Raw genomic sequence first — 22,599 nt, 5'->3', positions numbered from 1 at the left:
GAAAAAAATTATATGTGGTAATATTGATAGCCTTACAGCATTGGGAGTCCTGTGTTGTAATGTGGCTATCAGACCGTCATTGACCTCCAGCATTTCTTTGTTTCCAAAGGGAGTCTAATAGATGGCTGATTCGACTAGCCTGGCTTCTTTCCTGGGATCCTTGGGGTTCTTCCCAGTGGCATTCCCACTATCTAACATCACTCCTTGGTTCACTTCTCTCATGTTTCTTCTTTACCTGCTCTAAGTGGAGTAAAGTGTTATCAGTTGTTCAACTGTTGACAGACTCACTGAGGGTGTCACTAAACCCTATTTGTTGCCTCTAAATACAGCCTAGATCCCTGTCAGTCTTTTACCAGGGCATAAAAGTGTTTGCCATCAGTAATTAGGCCGCTTTAAACTCTTTTTTTCTGAGGCACCAAAGACAGAGGAATGTGCCTCCTGACGGTTCTTCCCCGGAACTCTCATCAAGTTTAAAGCTTGCTTTGAAGTGATATGTAGCTCCTTGGCCCGAGGGATGAATGGGGCAGTTTTCCATATCCAGTACTGAAGGATATGGTCTGCAAGCAAGTGGCACTGTGAAACAACATCCACATGGACCAACATATTTTGACTTGACCAGAGCTTTTACTCTTGATCAGTTTGGTGTGTGTACGTACATATGAACGGCTTGATATTCAAATATCTTTCTTTCCAGCAATTAAGTTTTAGTGTCTCTATTCTTGCAGCGAACACGTTTCAGAAAGATTTTGGTTTTGTGTATCCTGTCAGTGATCTCGTATGTAGAAGCTTATACTATAAAATCCTGAATGATGAAATCTTTTGATACTTTTTTTCAGCTTGAAAATTCTTTCCAGAATGAATAAATACATGATTATGTAAAAAATTGGTTTTGTTTTTGTTTTGGTATAGTTCTGAAACTTATTATTTTGTATTTCTAATTTAGGTGTGTCTACTTGCCATTTTGCCTGGGCTTTTCATTCTGAGGCTGAGGAAGAGCTGATTAATATGATTCCGGCAATTCAGAGAGGGGACCCTCAGTGGTCTGAGTTAAGAGCTATGGGAATAGGTTGGTGGGTGAGGAATATTAACACTCTTCGAAGATGCATTGAAAAGGTAACTTTACTTCATTGGATTTTGAAGTTAAGTCTTTTCTTAAAGCATAAAAGATATTATCTTCCAGAAAACCTGTGGTGAGGGATTAGTATGTACATCTTGAGATCTTGAGAACTTCTTAAATAAAAATTTTTGGACCTTTAAAACTAAAACTTGACCTTTATAAAATGTCCAAGCAGTATATCAATTGTCTTTTGCCATATATACTAAGTATATAATATTTATGGAACAGATATTTTCTGCTATCAGTTGAGGTGCATCCTAGTTTAAGAAAATACAAACTGTATGTCATTTACATACATTACATAGAAAAAAAGTTCTCTTCATTCATTCATTTATTTATTTATGCATGCTGCACTGCATGGCTTGTGGGATCATAGTTCCCCAACCAGGATGGAACCCGCACCCCCTGCAGTGGAAGCACAGAAATGTGGAGTCTTAACCTCTGGACCTCCAGGGAAGTCCCAAATCATTCTTTTTATATAAAAGATTCTCTGCATGGCTAGGTTAATAAATACCAAACTTCCTGTGCACTTTTAAAATACCATTCAAAAAATTTTGATTTGTGTGCACTTGAAGAACATATCTATGGCAGCAAATGACACACACTATATATTTCTTTTTTAACTTATTTAATTAATTTTGTTTTTGCTACGTTGGGTCTTTGTTGCTGTGTGTGGGCTTTCTCCAGCTGCGGCATGCAAGGGCTACTCTTTGTTGCGGTGCGCGGGCTTCTCATTGCAGCGGCTTCTCTTGTTGCAGAGCACAGGCTCTAGGCGCTAGGGCTTCAGTAGTTGTGGCACGTGGGCTCAGTAGTTGTGGCACATGGGCTTAGTTGCTCTGTGGCATGTGGGATTTTCCTGGACAAGGGATTGAACCTGTGTCCCCTGCATTGGCAGGCGAATTCTTAACCACTGCGCCAACAGGGAAGTCCCCTCATGCTATAAATTTTAAAATGGGTTTTTGGAATCAGTTTTCTAGTAGAAAATAAAATTGTTAAAAAATTTTTAGTAGAAGCTGAAAATTCTTTCAGTGTTGCAGAAACTAACCATTACTGAGCACCTTTTGTGTACCAGGTTTGGTTCTAGTTGCTTTTGATAAATTATTTCATATAATCTTCTCGTCAGCTATATGTTACCATCTCGATTTTCCACCTGCTAGAACTACGACTCAGAGAGGTTGGGTAACCAGCCCAAACTCCCATCATTTAGAAGTGTTAGATTTAGTCTGTGCCCTTTCTACTCTGTCGTGATTAGGAGAGTGGGATTGTCATTGTTTTGTTTACTTTTAGGAGTCCATTGAAATTCTCAGAAGTATGATTAATGATACTACATTTGTGGAGTATGAATTCATTTCCCCCAAGAGGAATTTATTCCTCTACAGTAGTAGTTTCTAAATTTTAGTGTTTGAAGAATCACCTGGCAAACTTGTTTGAAACATACATCCCTCACTTCCACTCTCAGAAGTTTTCATTTAGTAGGTTGGAGGTGGTAGGGCTGTGGCATCTTCATCTGAATTAGCATCCTGTGATTCTGGTGTTCATGGTCCTCACATCACAGTTTGAAATGTAAGTGTAAAAGTGTCATTTTCCTGCTACATGTAAGGCTGCCAATAATATATAAGTATTTCTCTTCTCAAAATAGGCAGATGTAAGAAGGAATTTGTTCTCATACCAACCAAGAGATGTAGTTTCTGATGTACAGGGAAATTAATTGTTATAGCATATAAATTACACAATATCTACGTTAATTTTTTTTTTTTTTTGGCCACGCCACATGGCTTGTGGGATCTTAAGATAGTTCCCAGACCGGGGATTGAACCTTTGCCCTCGGCAGTGAAAGCACCACTCAAGTCCTAACCACTGGACCACCAGGAAGTCCCCATTAAAATTTTTTCATATCCCAAAGCAATGGAAAAAGAGGAGGACATATTTTATCTGAAATGTTCTACAAAGTCTCTTCAGTTTCTTGTCATCAGTGTGTTGTGTCATTATAATTGAGTATTTCTGATATATACATATGATTTATTTCCACAAGTAATTTATCTCTTAAAATTAAATCAAAAGGAAATGTAAAATTTTTTCCCTTGAAATATATGTTATATTGGGTTGGCCAAAAGGTTCATTCGTTTTTTTCTGTAGGATGGCTCTAGTAGCACTTAGTTGTCTTCAACTTCATTCGAAACAAATTTTTAGATTGTATTGTGACAGCTGTCATATCAGCACGGATTTAAAAAACGCTTATCAGAATTGGTGAATTTTTGTGTAGCCATTTTAATATTGAAGATAGAAGGAAAAAAGCAACACTTTCGGCATATTATGCTTTATTATTTCAAGAAACGTAAAAACACAACTGAAACGCAAAGGAAGATTTGTGCAGTGTATGGAGAAGGCGCTGTGACTAATCAAACATGTCAAAAGTGGTTTGTGAAGTTTTGTGCTGGAGATTTCTCGAGAAGCTGGACGATGCTCCACGGTCTGGTAGACCAGTTGAAGTTGATAGGGATCAAATCGAGACATTAACTGAGAACAGTCAACGTTATACCACGCGGGAGATAGCCGGCATACTCAAAATGTCCAAATCAAGCATTGAAAATCATTTGCACCAGCTTGGTTATGTTAATCGCTTTGATGTTTGGGTTCCACGTAAGTTAAGCGAAAAAAACCTTCCTGACCGTATTTCCTCATGGGATTCTCTACTGAAAGGTACCAAAAACGTTCCGTTTCTAAAACAAATTGTGATGGGTAATGAAAAGTGGATACTGTACAATAATGTGGAATGGAAGAGATCATGGGGCAAGCGAAATGAACCACCACCAACCACACCAAAGGCCGGTCTTCATCCAAGAAAGGTGATGTTATCTATATGGCGGGATTGGAAGGGAGTCCTCTATGATGAGCTCCTTCCGGAAAACCAAACGATTAATCCCAACAAGTACTGCTCCCAGTTAGACCAACTGAAAGCAGCACTTGACAAAAAGCATCTGGAATTAGTCAACAGAAAACACATAATCTTCCATCAGGATAATGTAAGACCACATGTTTCTTTGATGACCAGGCAAAAACTGTTACAGCTTGGCTGGGAAATTCTGATTCATCTGCTGTATTCATCAGACATTGCACCTTCGGATTTCCATATATTTTGGTCTTTACAAAGTTCTCTTAATGGAAAATATTTCCATTCCCTGGAATACTGTAAAAGGCACCTGGAACAGTTCTTTGCTCAAAAAGATAAAAAGTTTTGGGAAGATGGAATTATGAAGTTGCTTGAAAACTGGCAGAAGGTAGTAGAACAAAACAGTGAATACGTTGTTCAATAAAATTCTTGGTGAAAATGAAAAATGTGTATTTTATTTTTACTTAAAAACCAAAGGAACTTTTTGGCCAGCCCAAAAACTCATGAGCTGAAGATGAATAAAAATTCTTGTAAGAATTATTAAACATTGAGGTACTAAGTTAAATGATTGAAGGCAGAGAAAATACTGAAAAAGGGGAAGAGGAATAAAAGCATTTTGGTGATGTGATTTTAGGCGTCTTTACCCCTCTTTACCATGCCTTGGTGGCTTCCTGCTCTACCATCAGTCAGTGTTCATTAATAAAACATCCATTGTTTTTAATCAACTTAGTTATTTGCAGAGGTTATATCAGTATCTTTGAGAAATATGTGGTCTGTATGGTACTGTATTCAAAACCGTATGATTATGTACAACAGTGTTACTGGCTTAATAATTTTTAAGCTTACATTGAGTTGATTGGTTCTTTATAAATTCAGCAACTTTGGTCATATGGCTCAAAGGAGGTTATCAGTTATGGTACAAGGGGAATTATGTATTCATTAAGGCTTTTTCTCATGGAATTTCTAAGAACTAAAATTTGAAAGCCCTTCAAAATAATGGAGCTTCAACCACCTGTATTTTAATTACATGCCAGAAAGAATGTGTCAGTCCTTCAGAACTGTCAGAATTTGATTGAAAAATACTGGAGGGCTTCCCTGGTGGCGCAGTGGTTAAGAATCTGCCTGCCAATGCAGGGGACACGGGTTCGAGCCCTGGTCTGGGAAGATCCCACATGCCGCGGAGCAACTAGGCCCGTGAGCCGCAACTACTGAGCCTGCGCGTCTGGAGCCTGTGCCCCGCAATAAGAGAGGCCGTGACATTGAAAGGCCCGCGCACCATGATGAAGAGCGGCCCCCGCTTGCCGCAAATAGAGAAAGCCCTCGCACAGAAACAAAGACCCAATACAGCCAAAAATAAATTAATTAATTAATTTTAAAAAATACTGGAAAATTATGTTTAAAGAAAAAAACTAAAACATTTATTTTTGTATTTTTCAAAATGTGTGTGTATGCACGTGCGTGAGTATAACTGATATTTATTTACAGTTGTCTGTATCAGTATTAGTTGAGAGAGCTTTAAAATGTGAAATCACATATACATACCATAGAAGTCAGCATTTTAACTTTTACAAAACATTAAGAAATTTAATATGTCTAATTTTCAAGAAAAGGTCTCACTGGGAATTCCCTGGCGGTCCATGGTTAGGACTCTGTGCTTCCACTGCTGGGGGCCCGGGTTCGATCCCTGGTTGGGGAACTAACTTCCTGCAAGCTGTGCAGCACAGCCAGAAAAAAAAAAAAAGAAAAGAAAAGAAAATGTCTTACCTATCAAATATTCTGCATTCTTTATTGTTTCCTATGTTAGACAGTTTTATTACTACCTGGGTTCTAATCCCTTTTACACCCCTTACTTACTGTGTGACCTTAGGCGATTCAGTTAACCTCTTTGTGTCTCAGTCGCCTCATGTGTAAAATGGGGATAATAACAGTACCTCTTGGATCGTGGTGATTCAGTAAGATAAGTGAAAGGTGTCTAGTACGTGGTAAGTAGTCAGTAAATACTAGTTGCTGTTATTATTTTTATTGTAATTACTGGTATACAAAGGGTTGTTTCTAGGAGCATGTATTATAAGCTACTGGCGATTGTGGAATAGAGTCAGCTCTTCCCATCTGCATAGTTTGTGTCATCCATGGAAGTAGTAGGGAAGCATTAATTGTTGTAATTTGTTTATCAACTAGTTAATTCAGTATAACTTTTTATTGACTGTTTAGGTTGCCAAAGCTTCTTTTCAAAGGAACAATGATGCCTTGGATGCTGCATTATTCTACCTTTCAATGAAGAAGAAAGCAATAGTGTGGGGTCTGTTTAGGTAAATTTCCTCAACACTTAATATGGTTTAATGGAATGAAGATTGTGCTGTGACTCAGAAACATAATGCTTTTGAAAGTACTTAGATAAATCAGTTTCCTTTTTTGCTCCTTGATTCCTTTATCTGCAAAACAAATAGAATATCATTTGAACTTAACCTAAAGAGTGGGATATTGTTAAAAATAAGTTGATAAAAGCACTTTGGAAAGTAAAGAGTGCACTTGCTTCCTATTCATGTATACTTAAGGTATTTTGAGTTTTCTCCTTATTAGAAGAAACGAAGAGAAGCTTAATAACAAATACCTACCACTAAAGTTGTTATTGTTCTTTTAGATGGATGTTTGAGATTTTCTATTTTCATATATTCTGTAAAGGATTAAAACTGTTTTAAATTTGGTTTAACCACTGATGTTTGTGCTCTGGTTCCCAGGTCACAGCATGATGAAAAAATGACAACATTTTTCAGCCACAACTTTAATGAAGATAGATGGCGTAAAGCCGCTTTGAAAAACGCTTTCTCTTTACTTGGAAAACAACGCTTTGAACAATCTGCTGCTTTTTTCTTGTTAGCTGGTTCATTGAAAGATGCCATTGAGGTATAACTAAGAAAACATGCTATGAAATACCTGTAAGAGCTTGAAAACCTGGGAAGATCATGGAGGAGACTGTAATGTTTGGTCATGTTTGTAAGGATAGAGGGTAGAGAATAACTACAGAGATTACTTACGTAAATAGTAGCACAATGATAATGGAATTATAAATAAATACATGTAGAAACATAAATGAAAAATTTTATGTAGAGAATATTGCATTTCAAGATAAGTATATGTATTTCAAGTATAAGTGTATGGAAAAAATGGTTTATGAATATCTTTTTCCTGACCATCTTGTGATTCTGAACTATTTAAGTATGTATAGGTCACAATCTCCTTACTTCGTGTAGACAGGCAGATATTTTAAGTTCTTTTTCGTCTAAATGAAATTCATAGATAAGGAACTGAGATTGCAGTTTATACTGTTTTGAAATATAGTCTTAGATATTGGAAGGTGAATGGGAAGAGGTAAAACTTCACATTTTTTGATACACAATCTTGGTAGCTGGTTAAGAGAATAATTACAAATATTTCTGTTGTTTATGAGATATTCCTTTTAGGATACCTATTATTATAGTGAATAATCCAAACAGGTGAAGGAAAAACATAATTGGAAATAATACATCATAGAAAAAATAGGAAATATCCAACAAAGTGAAAGTACTTTATGTTTAGAATTAGTCATATTTTCAGAATTATCTCAGATGTATGAGTTTTTAAAGTAACAAATATTTATAATTTTGAAATGGGAAGCTTAGCCTAGAAGATACTCGGGCAAAGAAGAGAAATGTTGATTGAGTGAGAGATGCTCATATTGTCTGCATGACCTCAGATTCTCAGATGAGTAGCTACTTTAGAATATAAACTCAGAGTAAGAATAGAGTATGTGGCTTTATTTCTTAAGTTATTTGCTATGTAAGTAGAAGATTCTTTTAAAGTAGTAATAATTATGTTTATATGGAAATATATTTGGAAATTAATAGGAACTGATGTATATAAATTCAGATGTCATAAGTGGTATTTAATTTAAAGATGAATGTTATTTGAATTGATCTAAGTCTGAGATGGTGTTGATATACTTCATTTTATGCATTTTTTATAAATGATCTTTCTAGGCTGGAAGCTACTAAGTTCTAGTTTCTTAATCTTCCTGCTATTCCTTAATCTCCTTTCAAGCAAGCATATAACTACCCTTCACTGTCTCAACCTCTGGACCTCTTCCCTCCACTGTGAGAATATAAATAGTGGATAGTTTCAGGATATCAGTTGGATATTTCGTATCTCTAAATAATTATCATTAAATAAGTATTTCTTAATATTTAAATTTATAGGTATGTCTTGAAAAAATGGAAGATATCCAGCTAGCCATGGTAATTGCCCGTTTATATGAATCTGATTTTGAGACTTCATCCACTTATCTATCCATCCTAAATCAGAAGATTTTGGGTTGCCAAAAGGATGCCTCAGGATTCGATTGCAAAAGATTACATCCTGATCCTTTCTTACGTAGTCTTGCGTACTGGGTAATGAAAGATTATGCCCGAGCCTTGGACACGTTATTGGAACAAACACCAAAGGAGGATGATGAACGTCAAGGTAGAACATTTTGTGGATTTCTCCTTTTCTTTTTTAAAAGAAGACAGTTTCTGAACTGATGTTCACTTAGATAATACACACACACACACACACACACACACACACACACACACACACACACACCCCACACACACACAACCGATCATTACCAGATTTACTTTTCAACTTTGAGAAATTAGTATCAAAATTTCTTGTGCGGCTAAAGGTTTAGTCACTTACTATCTATAATTGAATCTAGCATTTTGTTATCATAATTTGAGTAGTAAAAGAAGACTTCACACACATTTTTACTCTCATAGCTATATATCAAGGCATATAAGATTACCATACTATTCTAATTTCATATATATTAGACTGAAGCATACAGAATGTTTCCACATCACACAGCTCTTTCTATGTATCATAATAGCCGGTTTCCTAAAACAGTGTAAATTTTGGCTGTTACACATGTTGGTTTAGCGTATGGGCCTAGAAAAACTTTATTCTTGTGTGGCGAACTTTCTTTACTCTTAGTTATACCAAATAATTTAGATTTTTAAAATCATTTGGAAGGTATCTAGCAGGATTGTTTGCAATAATTTAGAAAATGGAACATTTTAAATATTCATCAATACAATAGTTACATAAATTATAATATATCCATACTATAGAAACAATGTGCTATTAAAAATGGGGTAGAGTGATGTGTTAATACGTGCTGTATTATTAAGTGAAAAACTAAGATATAGAACAATATGGTTCTTGTTGCACTTTATGTATATATGTCGTATATATACACACGTGTGTGCACACACGTACTGTGTCTGGTTCCCACTTCCTCTCCATTTTTTGTGTTTTGGAACAAATCACAAGAAACTACCGGCACTGGTTATCTTTTGGGAATAGGAGTGGGGAGATACAAGCTTTTACTTTTCATTTTGTACTTTCCATAGTTATAATTTTCTAGCCTTTTATTTTTATTACATATTATTTTTAAACATTAAAAGAGCTTACATGAATAAAGAGATTCAGGCTCAATTTTTACTTCTTTACAAAAAAGAAATATAATATTTTAATACACAGTACCCCCTTATCCACAGGGATTATGTTCCAAGACTCCCAGTGGATGACTGAAATTGTGGGTAGTACCAAATCCTATATAAACTATGTTTTTTAAATATATATATATATATGTATGATAAAGTTTAATTTATAAATTAGGCACAGTAAGGGATTAACAACGGTGACTAATAATAAAATAAAATAGAACAATTATAACAATACGCTGTAATGAAAGACGTTGTTTCTCTCACTCAGAATCTTATCATACAAATTTATTGCCTTTTCCATCTTAACTAAGCACTTACCATGCACTGTGCCCATAACTTTTGAAGTTTGAGGTGTGACAGAAAAACTAGCATGAATTTCTTTTTCCTGCTTCACAATTTCAGAGACAGATGATTCATTCTGACCTTAGATCTTAGTACCCTCAGCTTACAAATTTTTTTACTTTCCTTATTAAAGAGAGAACTTTCAAATTTTCACTTAAAGGAAGCACTTATGCTTCTCTTTGGCATAGATGAACTGCCAGCATCACTACTTTTGCACGTGGGGCCGTTATTAAGTATTATAAAATGAGGGTGACTTGAACACAAGCACTGTGGTGCCGTGACAGTGGATCTGATAATCCAGGTGGCTACTAAATGACTAATGGGTGGAATACTCTGGACAGGATGGAGCGAGATTTTTGTCGTGCTACTCAGAAGCACTCGCAATTTAAAACTTATAAATTGTTTATTTCTGAAAGTTTCCATTTAATATTTTTGAACCTCAGTTGACCTCAGGTAACTGAATCCATGGAAAGCAAAACTGCAGATAAGGAGGGACTACTGTAAATATTTTTTAATTTATTTAAAGGAAAGGAAATAAAACCTTTAGAAGAAAAATATCTGACCTACCCAGGTAATTTTAATAAAATGTACACATTTTTACAGAAGGAAGATTTTGTTTATTTCTTAATCTTTTCCAGGTTAACTTTTAAAAGGTTGTTATTGGGGAAAATTTTATGTATACATAAAAGAGTGAATGATATAATGAAAGTCTCTGACTCTATCATCCAGTTTCAGTAGTTATCAACTCATAACCAACCTCGAGCCATATATATATTCCCATCCTTCCCACACCCTCCCATTCTCAATACTGTATAGATTCATTTTGAAGCAAACACAATAGATCATTTCATCTGTGAATATTGCAACATGCATCTCTAAAAACTAAGGACTCTTTAAAAAACAATAACACATGTCATTGTTATAACACATAACAATTTTATTAGTAATTAAATACTCAGTCTTCAAATTTCCCTGGTTCTCTCAAAATCTTATACAGTTGATTAATTTGAAACAAGATCCATATGATGCCTATATATTGTGATTGGCTGAGGTGACTGTTATGTCTGTTTTGATCCATATTTAGTTACCTCTCTCCCCCTCCCCCAGTTTATTTGTTAAAGAAGTCGGATTGTTTGTCCTGTAGTTCCTTTTTTTTTTTTAACATCTTTATTGGAATATAATTGCTTTACAATGGTGTGTTAGTTTCTGCTTTATAACAAAGTGAATCAGTTATACATATACATATGTTTCCATATCTCTTCCCTCTTACGTCTCCCTCCCTCCAACCCCCCCATCCCACCCCTCTAGGTGGTCACAAAGCACCGAGCTGATCTCCCTGTGCTGTGCGGCTGCTTCCCACTAGCTATCTATTTTACGTTTGGTAGTGTACATATGTCCATGCCACTCTCTCACTTTGTCACAGCTTACCATTCCCCTCCCCATATCCTCAAGTCCATTCTCTAGTAGGTCTGTGTCTTTATTCCCGTCTTACCCCTAGGTTCTTCATGACATTTTTTTTCTTAGGTTCCATATATATGTGTTAGCATATGGTATTTGTCTTTTTCTTTCTGACTTACTTCACTCTGTATGACAGACTCTAGGTCCATCCACCTCACTACAAATAACTCAATTTCGTTTCTTTTTATGGCTGAGTAATATTCCATTGTATATATGTGCCACATCTTCTTTATCCCTTCATCTGATGATGGACACTTAGGTTGCTTCCATCTCCTGGCTATTGTAAATAGAGCTGCAATGAACATTTTGGTACATGACTCTTTTTGAATTATGGTTTTCTCAGGGTATATGCCCAGTAGTGGGATTGCTGGGTCGTATGGTAGTTCTATTTGTAGTTTTTTAAGGAACCTCCATACTGTTCTCCATAGTGGCTATACCAATTCACATTCCCACCAACAGTGCAAGAGGGTTCCCTTTTCTCCACAACTTCTCCAGCATTTATCGTGTCTAGATTTTTTGATGATGGCCATTCTGACCGGTTTGAGATGATATCTCATTGTAGTTTTGATTTACATTTCTCTAATGATTAATGATGTTGAGCATTCTTTCATGTGTTTGTTGGCAATCTGTATATCTTCTTTGGAGAAATGTCTATTTTGGTCTTCTGCCCATTTTTGGATTGGATTGTTTGTTTTTTTGTTATTGAGCTGTGTGAGCTACTTGTAAATTTTGGAGATTAATCCTTTGTCAGTTGCTTCATTTGCAAATATTTTCTCCCATTCTGAGGGTTTTCTTTTGGTCTTGTTTATGGTTTCCTTTGCTGTGCAAAAGCTTTTTTTTTTTTTTTTTGTGGTACGCAGGCCTCTCACTGCTGTGGCCTCTCCCGTTGCAGAGCACAGGCTGCGGACGCACAGGCTCAGCAGCCATGGCTCACAGGCCCAGCCCATCCACGGCATTTGGGATCCTCCCAGACCGGGGCACGAACCCGCGTCCCCTGCATCAGCAGGTGGGCCCTCAACCACTGTGCCACCAGGGAAGCCCTGTGCAAAAGCTTTTAAGTTTCATTAGGTCCCATTTGTTTATTTTTGTTTTTATTTCCATTTCTCTAGGAGGTGGGTCAAAAAGGATCTTGCTGTGATTTATGTCATAGCATGTTCTGCCTATGTTTTCCTCTAAGAGTTTGATGGTGCCTGGCCTTACATTTACGTCTTTAATCCATTTTGAGCTTACTTTTGTATATGATGTTAGGGAGTGTTCTAATCTCATACTTTTACATGTACCTGTCCTGTTTTCCCAGCACCACTTATTGAAGAGGCTGTCCTTTCTCCACTGTACATTCCTGCCTCTTTTATCAAAGATAAGGTGACCATATGTGCATGGGTTTATCTCTGGGCTTTGTATCCTGTTCCATTGATCTATCTTTCTGTTTTTGTGCCAGTACCATACTGTCTTGATTACTGTAGCTTTGTAGTATAGTCTGAAGTCAGGGAGCCTGATTCCTCCAGCTCCGTATTTCGTTCTCAAGATTGCTTTGGCTATTCGGGGTCTTTTGTGTTTCCATACAAATTGTGAAATTTTTTGTTGTAGTTCTGTGAAAAATGCCAGTGGTACTTTGATAGGGATTGCATTGAATCTGTAGATTGCTTTGGGTAGTAGAGTCATTTTCACAATGTTGATTCTTCCAATCCAAGAACATGGTATATCTCTCCATCTATTTGTATCATCTTTAATTTCTTTCATCAGTGTCTTATAATTTTCTGCATACAGGTCTTTTGTCTCCTTAGGTAGGTTTATTCCTAGATATTTTATTCTGTTTGTTGCAATGGTAAATGGGAGTGTTTTCTTAATTTCACTTTCAGATTTTTCATCATTAGTGTATAGGAATGCCAGAGATTTCTGTGCATTAATTTTGTATCCTGCTACTTTACCAAATTCATTGATTAGCTCTAGTAGTTTTCTGGTAGCATCTTTAGGATTCTCTATGTATAGTATCATGTCAACTGCAAACAGTGACAGCTTTACTTCTTCTTTTCCGATTTGGATTCCTTTTATTTCCTTTTCTTCTCTGATTGCTGTGGCTAAAACTTCCAAAACTATGTTGAATAAGAGTGGTGAGAGTGGGCAATCTTGTCTTGTTCCTGATCTTAGTGGAAATGGTTTCAGTTTTTCACCATTGAGCACGAGGTTGGCTGTGGGTTTGTCATATATGACCTTTATTATGTTGAGGAAAGTTCCCTCTATGCCTACTTTCTGCAGGGTTTTTATCATAAATAGGTGTTGAATTTTGTCGAAAGTTTTCTCTGCATCTATTGAGATGATGATATGGTTTTTCTCCTTCAATTTGTTAATATGGTGTATCACGTTGATTGATTTGCGTATATTGAAGAATCCTTGCATTCCTGGGATAAACCCCACTTGTTCATGGTGTATGATCCTTTTAATGTGCTATTGGATTCTATTTCCTAGTATTTTGTTGAGGATTTTTGCATCTGTGTTCATCAGTAATATTGGTCTGTAGTTTTCTTTCTTTGTGACATCGTTGTCTGCTTTTGCAATCAGGGTGATGGTGGCCTTGTAGAGTGAGTTTGGGAGTGTTCCTCCCTCTGCTATAATCTGGAAGAGTTTGAGAAGGATAGGTGTTAGCTCTTCTCTAAATGTTTGATAGAATTCGCCTGTGAAGCCATCTGGTCCTGGGCTTTTGTTTGTTGGAAGATTTTTAATCACAGTTTCAATTTCAGTGCTTGTGATTGGTCTGTTCATATTTCCTATTTCTTCCTGGTTCAGTCACAGAAGGTTGTGCATTTCTAAGAATTTGTTCATTTCTTCCAGGTTGTCCATTTATTGGCATACAGTTGCTTGTAGTAATCTCTCATGATGCTTTGTATTTCTGCAGTGTCACTTGTTACTTCTCCTTTTTCATTTCTAATTCTGTTGATTTGAGTCTTCCTTTTTTTCTTGATGAATCTGGCTAATGGTTTATCAATTTTTTTTGTCTTCTCAAAGAACCAGCTTTTAGTTTTATTGATCTTGGCTGTCATTTCCTTCATTTTTTTTTCATTTATTTCTGATCTGATCTTTATGATTTCTTTCCTTCTGCTAACTTTGGGGTTTTTTTTTTCTTCTTTCTCTAATTTCTTTAGGTGTAGGTTAGGTTGTTTGTATTAGATGTTTCTGTTTCTTAAGGTAGGATTGTATTACTATAAACTTCCCTATTAGAAATGCTTTTGCTGCATCCCATAGGTTTTAGGTCTTTGAGTTTTCATTGTCATTTGTTTCTAAGAATTTTTTGATTTCCTTAGTGATCTCTTGGTTATTAAGTAGTGTATTGTTTAGCTTCCATGTGTTTTTATTTTTTACAGATTTTTTTCCTGTAATTGATATCTAGTCTCATAACATTGTGGTTGGAAAAGATAGTTGATAAGATTTCAGTTTCCTTATATTTACCAAGGCTTGATTTGTGACCCAGGATATTATCTATCCTGGAGAATGTTCCATGAGCACTTTGGAAGAATGTGTATTCTGTTATTTTTGGATGGAATGTCCTATAAATATCAATTAAGTCCATCTTGTTTAATGTATTGTTTAAAGCTTGTGTTTCCTTGTTTATTTTCATTTTGGATGATCTGTCCATTGGTGAAAGTGGGGTGTTAAAGTCCCCTACTATGATTGTGTTACTGTTGATTTCCCCTTTTATGGCTGTTAGTATTTGCCTTATGTATTGAGGTGCTCCTGTGTTGGGTGCATAAATGTTTACAATTGTTATATCTTCTTCTTGGGTTGACCCCTTGATCATATGTAGTGTCCTTCTTTGTCTCTTGTAATAGTCTTTGGTTTAAAGTCTATTTTGTCTGATATGAGAATTGCTACTCCAGCTTTCTTTTGATTTCCATTTGCATGGACTATCTCTTTTCTGTCCCCTCACTTTCAGTCTGTATGTGTCCCTAGGTCTGAAGTGGGTCTTTCTTTGACAGCATGTACATGGGTCTTGTTTTTGTTTCCATTCAGCCAGTCTTTGTCTTTTGGTTGGAGCATTTAATCCATTTACATTTGAGGTAATTATCAATATGTGTGTTTCTATTACCGTTTTCCTAATTGTTTTGGGTTTGTTATTGTAGGTCTTTTCCTTCTTTTGTGTTTCCTGCTTAGAAAAGTTCCTTTAGCATTTGTTGTAAAGCTGGTTTGGTGGTGCTGAATTCTCTTAGGTTTTGCTTGTCTGTAACGTTTTTAATTTCTCCATTGAATCTGAATGAGATCCTTGCTAGGTAGGGTAATCTTGCTTGTAGGTTTTTCCGTTTCATCACTGTAAATATGTCCTGCCACTCCTTTCTGGCTTGCAGAGTTTCTGCTGAAAGATCAGCTGTTAACCTTATGGGGATTCTCTTGTATGTTATATGTTGTTTTTCCCTTGTTGCTTTTAATATTTTTTCTTTGTACTTCATTTTTGATAGTTTGATTAATATGTGTCTTGGCATGTTTCTCCTTGGATTTATCCTGTATGGGACTCTCTGTGCTTCCTGGACTTGATTGACTATTTCCTTTCCCATATGAGGGAAGTTTTCAACTATAATCTCTTCAAATGTTTTCTCAGTCCTTTACTTTTTCTCTTCTTCTGGGACCCCTATAATTCGAATGTTGGTGTGTTTAATGTTGTCCCAGAGGTCTCTGAGACTGTCCTCAGTTCTTTTCATTTGTTTTTCTTTATTCTGCTCTGCAGTAGTTATTTCCACTATTTTATCTTCCAGGTCACTTATCCGTTCTTGTGCCTCAGTTATTCTGCTATTGATTCCTTCTAGAGAGTTTTTAATTTCACTTATTGTGTTGTTCATCACTGTTTGTTTGCTCTTTAGTTCTTCTAGGTCCTTGTTAAACATTCCTTGTATTTTCTCCATTCTATTTCCAAGATTTTGGATCATCTTTACTCTCATTATTCTGAATTCTTTTTCAGGTAGACTGCCTGTTTCTTCTTCATTTGTTTGGTCTGGTGGGTTTATTACCTTGTTCCTTCATCTGCTGTGTGTTTCTGTCTTCTCATTTTGCTTAACTTACTGTGTTTGAGGTCTTGTTTTCGCAGGCTGCAGGTTCATGCTTCCCGTTGTTTTTGGTGTCTGCCCCCAGTGGCTAGGGTTGGTTCAGTGGGTTGTGTAGGCTTCTTGGTGGAGGGGACTTGTGCCTGTGTTTTGGTGGCTGAGGCTGGATCTTGTCTTTCTGGTGTGCAGGACTGCGTCCGTTGGGTGTGTTTTGGTGTGTCTGTGACCTTACTATGATTTTAGGCAGCCTCTCTGCTAATGGCTGGGTTTGTGTTACTGTCTTGCTAGCTGTTTGGCATAGGATGTCAAGCACTGTAACTTGCTGGTCATTGAGTGGAGCTGGGTCTTAGCGTTGCGATGGAGATCTCTGGAAGAGCTTTTGCATTTGATATTACATGGAGCCAGGAGGTCTGTGGTGGACCAGTGTCCTGAACTCAGGTCTCCCACCTCAGAGGCATAGGCGTGACACCTGGCCGGAGCACGAATACCCTGTCACCCACACGGCTCAGAAGAAAAGGGAGAAAAAATGAAACAGAGAAAGAAAAATAAAATAAAATAATATAAAGTTATTAAAATAAAAAATAATTATTAAAAAATTAAAAAGTAATAATAAAAGAAAGAAAGAATAGAGCAAGCAAACCAAAAAAACAAATCCACCAGTGATAGCAAGTGCTAAAAACTATACTAAAAAAACCCCCCAAACAAAAAATGGATAGACAGAACCCTAGGACAAATGGTAAAAGCAAAGCTGTACAGACAAAATCATACGAAGAAGCATACACATACACACTCACAAAAAGAGAAGAAGGAAAAAAAAATCTATATATATAAAAGAAAAAAAGGAGGATGAGAGCAATCAAATCAATAAAGCTACCAATGATAATCAACTCTAAATACTAAACTAAGATAAACATAAAGCCAGGAACAAATTAGATGCAGAAAGCAAACCCCAAATCTACAGTTGCTCCCAGCATCCACCACCTCAATTTTGGGATGATTCGTTGGCTGTTCAGGTATTCCACAGATGCAGGGTACATCGAGTTGACTGTGGAGATACAATCTGCTGTTCCTGAGGCTGCTGGGAGAGATTTCCCTTTCTCTTCTTTGTTCGCTCAGCTCCTGCGGTTCAGCTTTGGATTTGGCCCCGCCTCTGCGTGGAGGTCCCCTGAGGGTGTCTGTTCTTTCCTCAGACAGGACGGGGTTAAAGTAGCAGCTGATTAGGGGGTACTGGCTCACTCAGGCCGGGGTGAGGGAGGGGTACGGATGTGGGGCGAGCCTGTGGCGGCAGAGGCCAGCGTGACATTGCACCGGCCTGAGAGGCTCCCCATGTGTTCTCCCAGGGAAGTTGTCCCTGGGTCACGGGACCCTGGCAGTGGCGGGCTGCACAGGCTCCCGGAAGGGGAGGTGTGGAGAGTGACCTGTGCTTGCACACAGGTTTCTTGGTGGCTGCAGAAGTAGCATTAGCGTCTCATGCCCGTCTCTGGGGTCTGCGCTGATAGCTGCGGCTCGTGCCCATCTCTGGAGCTCGTTCAGGCAGTGCTCTGAATCCCCTCTCCTCGCACACCCCAGAACAGTGGTCTCTTAACTCTTAGGCAGTTCCAGACTTTTCCCCGGACTCCATCCCGGCTAGCTGTGGCGCACTAGCCCCTTTCAGACAACCCCAGTCCTCTCCCTGGGATCTGACCTCCCAAGCCCGAGCCTCAGGTCCCAGCCCCCGCCCGCCCCGGCGGGTGAGCAAAGAAGCCTCTCGGGCTGGTGAGTGCTGGTCGGCACCGATCATTTGTGCGGGAATCTGTCCGCTTTGCCCTCTGCAGCCCTGTTGCTGTGCTCTCCTCCGTGGCTCCGAAGCTTCCCCCCTCTGCCACCCACAGTCTCCGCCCGAGAAGGGGCTTCCTAGTGTGTGGGAACCTTTCCTCCTTCACGGTTCCCTCCCACTGGTGCAGGTCCCGTCCCTATTCTTTTGTCTCTCTTTTTTCTTTTGCCCTTCGCAGGTACATGGGGGAGTTTCTTGCCTTTTGGGAGGTCTGAGGTGTTCTGCCAGCGTTCAGTAGGTGTTCTGTAGGAGTTGTTCCACATGCACATGTATTTTTGATGTATTTGTGGGGAAGAAGGTGATCTCCACGTCTTACTCCTCCACCATCCTGAAGGTCTCCCTCTTTGCAGTTCTTTTTGTTTTGATAATATATCCCACTAAGGATGTTCAGTCAAATTACTTATTTTTTTTAAATTACTTATTTTTAAGTCACTTTATAGTTCCTCTCTTGTGGTTATGCTACCAACTTGATACAAAGAATAATTTGTTTAATTTTGCTTTTGCTTTTATTGTGAATTTTTAAAAATTAATTTTCTTTTAGAATTATATAAAATGTTGAAGTGGTTTTTAAATAAAAACAATAAAATCAAGGTATTTTCAGAGAAATCTAGCTTCTTTCCTCGTCTCTCTACCCTGTTCTTGCCTCCCTTTTTTAGGGGACCAATTGAAAAACAAATTGTGTGTTCTCCTTCCATTTAAAAAAATACAAGTGTACGTGTGTGTGTGTGTGTGTGTGTGTGTGTGAGAATGTGTGTATGTGTTCCCTCTTTACTTTCTTAGATAAAAGGTAGTTTAGTATCTTTTACTTAATATATTCTGGATATCACTCCATAACAAAATAGGGAAATTCTTTTTATTTTAGCTGTGTTTTGTGGGTATATCGTAGTTTAACTAATCCTAGGTTAATATTTAAGTGTCCTTTATTTTGAGGAAATGCTGACATATTTTATTCTTTTGTAATATAATTACAAGTTAACATAATACCTTGTGATTGTATCTGTTTGATTTCTATAGTTATCAAATCTTGTAACCCAGTGGTGTTTAGTTTCTACAACTACCTTCGAACTCATCCTTTGCTTATTCGAAGAAACCTTGCCTCCCCTGAAGGAACTTTGGCAACCTTAGGTCTCAAAACGGAGAAGAACTTTGTTGATAAAATTAATCTCATAGAAAGAAAATTATTCTTTACTACAGCAAATGCTCATTTTAAAGTTGGATGTCCTGTTTTAGCCTTGGAGGTACTCTCCAAAATTCCAAAAGTTACCAAAGTGTCTGCCTTACCTTCAGAAAAAGATCAGCCTGACTTCATTTCTAAAAAGACGGATGATGTACCTTCAGAATCAAAAACTCTGAGTGATGGTGACAGAAGTTCTGGAATTGATTGGTCAAACGTAACTTCATCACAGATTGACTGGAGTCAGCCAATAGTAAAAGTTGAAGAGGAACCTCTTACTCTTGATTGGGGTGAAGAGCACGATGGTGCCTTGGAAGAAGAGGAAGAAGATGCTGTCGGTTTAGTAATGAAAAGTACAGATGTCAGGGAAAAAGATAGACAAGAAGATCGGGAAGCCCCAGACCCTAATGTGTTATTGACTCCTCAGGAAGAGGATTGCCTTGAAGGTGATTCTGAAGTTGATGTGATTGCTGAACAACTAAAATTCAGAGCTTGTTTAAAGATCCTTATGACTGAACTAAGAACATTGGCTACAGGTTATGAAGTAGATGGTGGAAAACTCAGATTTCAACTCTATAACTGGCTTGAAAAGGAAATTGCTGCCTTGCATGAGATATGTAATCATGAATCAGTTATTAAAGAATATGCCAGTAAAATGTATTCCACAGTAGAGAGTGATATTCTGCATCAGGAAGAAATGGTGGACAAACCAGGTATTGGTTCCTATGAGTGGCACCAAATAGAAAGACGGAGACTACAGGCTAAACGAGAGCATGCGGAAAGACGGAAGTTGTGGTTGCAGAAGAACCAAGATCTCCTCAGAGTGTTTCTTAGTTACTGTAGCCTTCATGGGGCCCAAGGTGGTGGTCTGGCCTCAGTAAGGATGGAACTCAAATTTTTGCTACAAGAATCACAGCAGGTACTGACTTTACTTTTGTTTTCAATCTTGGTTATTTTAATAATTTCAGTAACTTTCATTTATAGTTGTAAAGCTCTTTTTACTGGTCAATGTTAATGTGATTAGCTCCTCTATTCATAGGAGGCACATATTTACACTCTGCATGGGTCTTTTTAGACAAAAGTTTTGGTAATTAGGAGTAGGCTAAAAGCTTGAGAGCACAGCTGTGTCAAACTCATCTTTACATCTTCCGCATCTAAGCATAGGACCTGGTATGCAATCAGGTTTTGTAGAATAAGTGAGCAAGCACATTAACATATTGCTTTTACTCAGATGTTTACTGCCAGTATTTTTATCATATACCTATTAATTACTTTTTTTGTCCTTCATTTTAACTACGGAAAAACTAATCTCCTGTCACTCACAGGAAACTACAGTGAAGCAGCTCCAGTCTCCACTACCACTGCCTACCACCCTACCTCTGCTTTCAGCAAGTATTGCTTCAACAAAAACAGTCATAGCTAATCCTGTATTGTACTTAAATAATCACATCCACGATATACTTTACACTATTGTTCAGATGAAAACACCACCTCATCCCAGTATTGAAGATGTGAAGGTAATGCAGAGTTTATGATCATTTGGTATTGTACATACTGAGAAGGTAAATGTGTTATACTTGTCTTCCAATTTGAACTTAGAAGAAATATTTTACAGTACTCTTATCTGCTACCTTCTCAGTTGGACTAGTTCAAGACCATTTGTCCAATGAATGTAATTTGAAAGTAAGCATTCTTGAAATTCTCCCATTTGCCACAGCTTGGATGGAGTTTAAGCTAAGTGAAGTAAGTCGGACAGAAAGAAAAATACCATATGTTATCACTTAGATGTGGAATCTAAAAAATGAAACAAATGACTGTATATAACAAAACAGAAACAGACTCCCAGACATAGAGAACAAACCAGTGGTTACCAAAGTGTGTGTGTGTGTGGGTAGGGAAGTTAAGAGATACAAACTACTAAGCATAAAATAGACAAGCAACAAGGATATATTGTACAGCTCAGGGAAATAGAGCCATTATTTTGTAATAACTTTAAAGGGGAGGATAATCTATAAAAATATTGAACCACTGTGCTGTATACCTGAAATTAATATGATAGTTTCTTCTTACTTGTGGAAAAGTTATTATCTTCCTTTAAGACAGGCAAATACTTTTTTGGTAATAAAATTCATTTTCTAGACAGTATTCTTGCCAGATACTCCTTTGGATTCTCCATCTCCTTTAAATGAATCATTAAGTAGAAATATTTATAACTGTTTGCTTAGATGCCAGGATATTATGAAAATATAAGTGCAGGAGGGAATCTTTGAGAGAACCATGATTGACTAGAAATAGTCCCAGAGAAAGTACCCTCATTACTGTCTCCCTGATGACTGTGTTTTGTTGGAGGCTGTGGAATAGTTTGGGGCAATTAGAGTTTTGGCAGAGTTACTACCCCAAATTAAAACTATATCCTATGGTGAAAACTTAAAAATGGATAGATTCTAAGAAACAGTAGGGAGTGTGGCAGGATCTGGAGAGATGATCAGACTTCCACTGTGCTAGCCTAAGTGTATTTGTACTGTACTTTTTCCAATTCCAGTGGCTGATGTCATTTCAGGTCCCCAATATTTTTATTTTTAATTTTTTTGTTTGAAAGGCACATTCAATCTCTGGTAGTACATTCTTCTGAAGGACCCAAGGTTTACTGGTCATATCATCCTATTAGAGACTTCTAATCCATAGCATGAATTAATCTGTATCAGTATTTTAGCAGAGATTACTTAAATTATTTGATAGGTGAATATGGAAATGCAGAAAATGCATTCAATGCATATAGGCTCTAAGTAAACATTTCTAGTTCCTAGAAATTTGGATAAGCTTTCAAAAAGTATGAAACTATTTCTAAGATCCCTTCAAATTTTAAGATTGTGTGAGTCTCAAAATGCTGATTCAGTGTGGCATTGTAGGATGTGGTTTTTATATTATATTGATAATTTTTAAACTTTCAAAATTTAAAATTCTAAGACTGCATTACTTCTAAGTACTAAGTGGATTACTTGCTTTCTGGAAAATTAAGCATTTCAGACAGTGATTGATATACTTCCTAAACATTTAATTCATTCTTACTGATAAGATCAAGTTTTTAGTTTCATCAAGGAGAAGTTTTCATAAGGCAACTTTAAATAAAAGCTCTAAAAATTCTAAGCTTATTTTGGTTCTGCTTTTTTGGAGTATTACTACTTAGGCTATTCATTAGCAGGCTAGGACACAGTCCCCGCAATGTGAACGTTGGCACTTTGCTTAGGGCCTG

The 22,599-nt window shown here is 37.2% G+C and overlaps 1 protein-coding gene across 7 annotated transcripts in view; it reads left to right on the top strand.

Annotated features, from left to right (window-relative positions):
- Positions 1–22,599, top strand: part of DMXL2 (Dmx like 2) — a 161,557-nt gene that overhangs the window by 112,363 nt on the left and 26,595 nt on the right. For all 7 annotated transcript variants that reach the window (XM_082847059.1, XM_082847058.1, XM_082847056.1 and 4 more), the window contains 6 exons: positions 944–1,113; positions 6,219–6,316; positions 6,746–6,911; positions 8,240–8,504; positions 19,187–20,265; positions 20,672–20,863. In XM_082847059.1, the coding sequence (XP_082703185.1) occupies positions 944–1,113; positions 6,219–6,316; positions 6,746–6,911; positions 8,240–8,504; positions 19,187–20,265; positions 20,672–20,863 (1,970 nt within the window). The remainder of the gene's footprint in view (positions 1–943; positions 1,114–6,218; positions 6,317–6,745; positions 6,912–8,239; positions 8,505–19,186; positions 20,266–20,671; positions 20,864–22,599) is intronic.

The sequence above is a fragment of the Leucopleurus acutus genome, assembly GCF_964270905.1.
Source record: "Leucopleurus acutus genome assembly, chromosome: 1".
Taxonomy (NCBI): domain Eukaryota; kingdom Metazoa; phylum Chordata; class Mammalia; order Artiodactyla; family Delphinidae; genus Leucopleurus; species Leucopleurus acutus.
The sequence above is the reverse complement of the archived record's forward strand: the minus strand, read 5'-3'. Positions and strand labels throughout refer to the sequence as shown.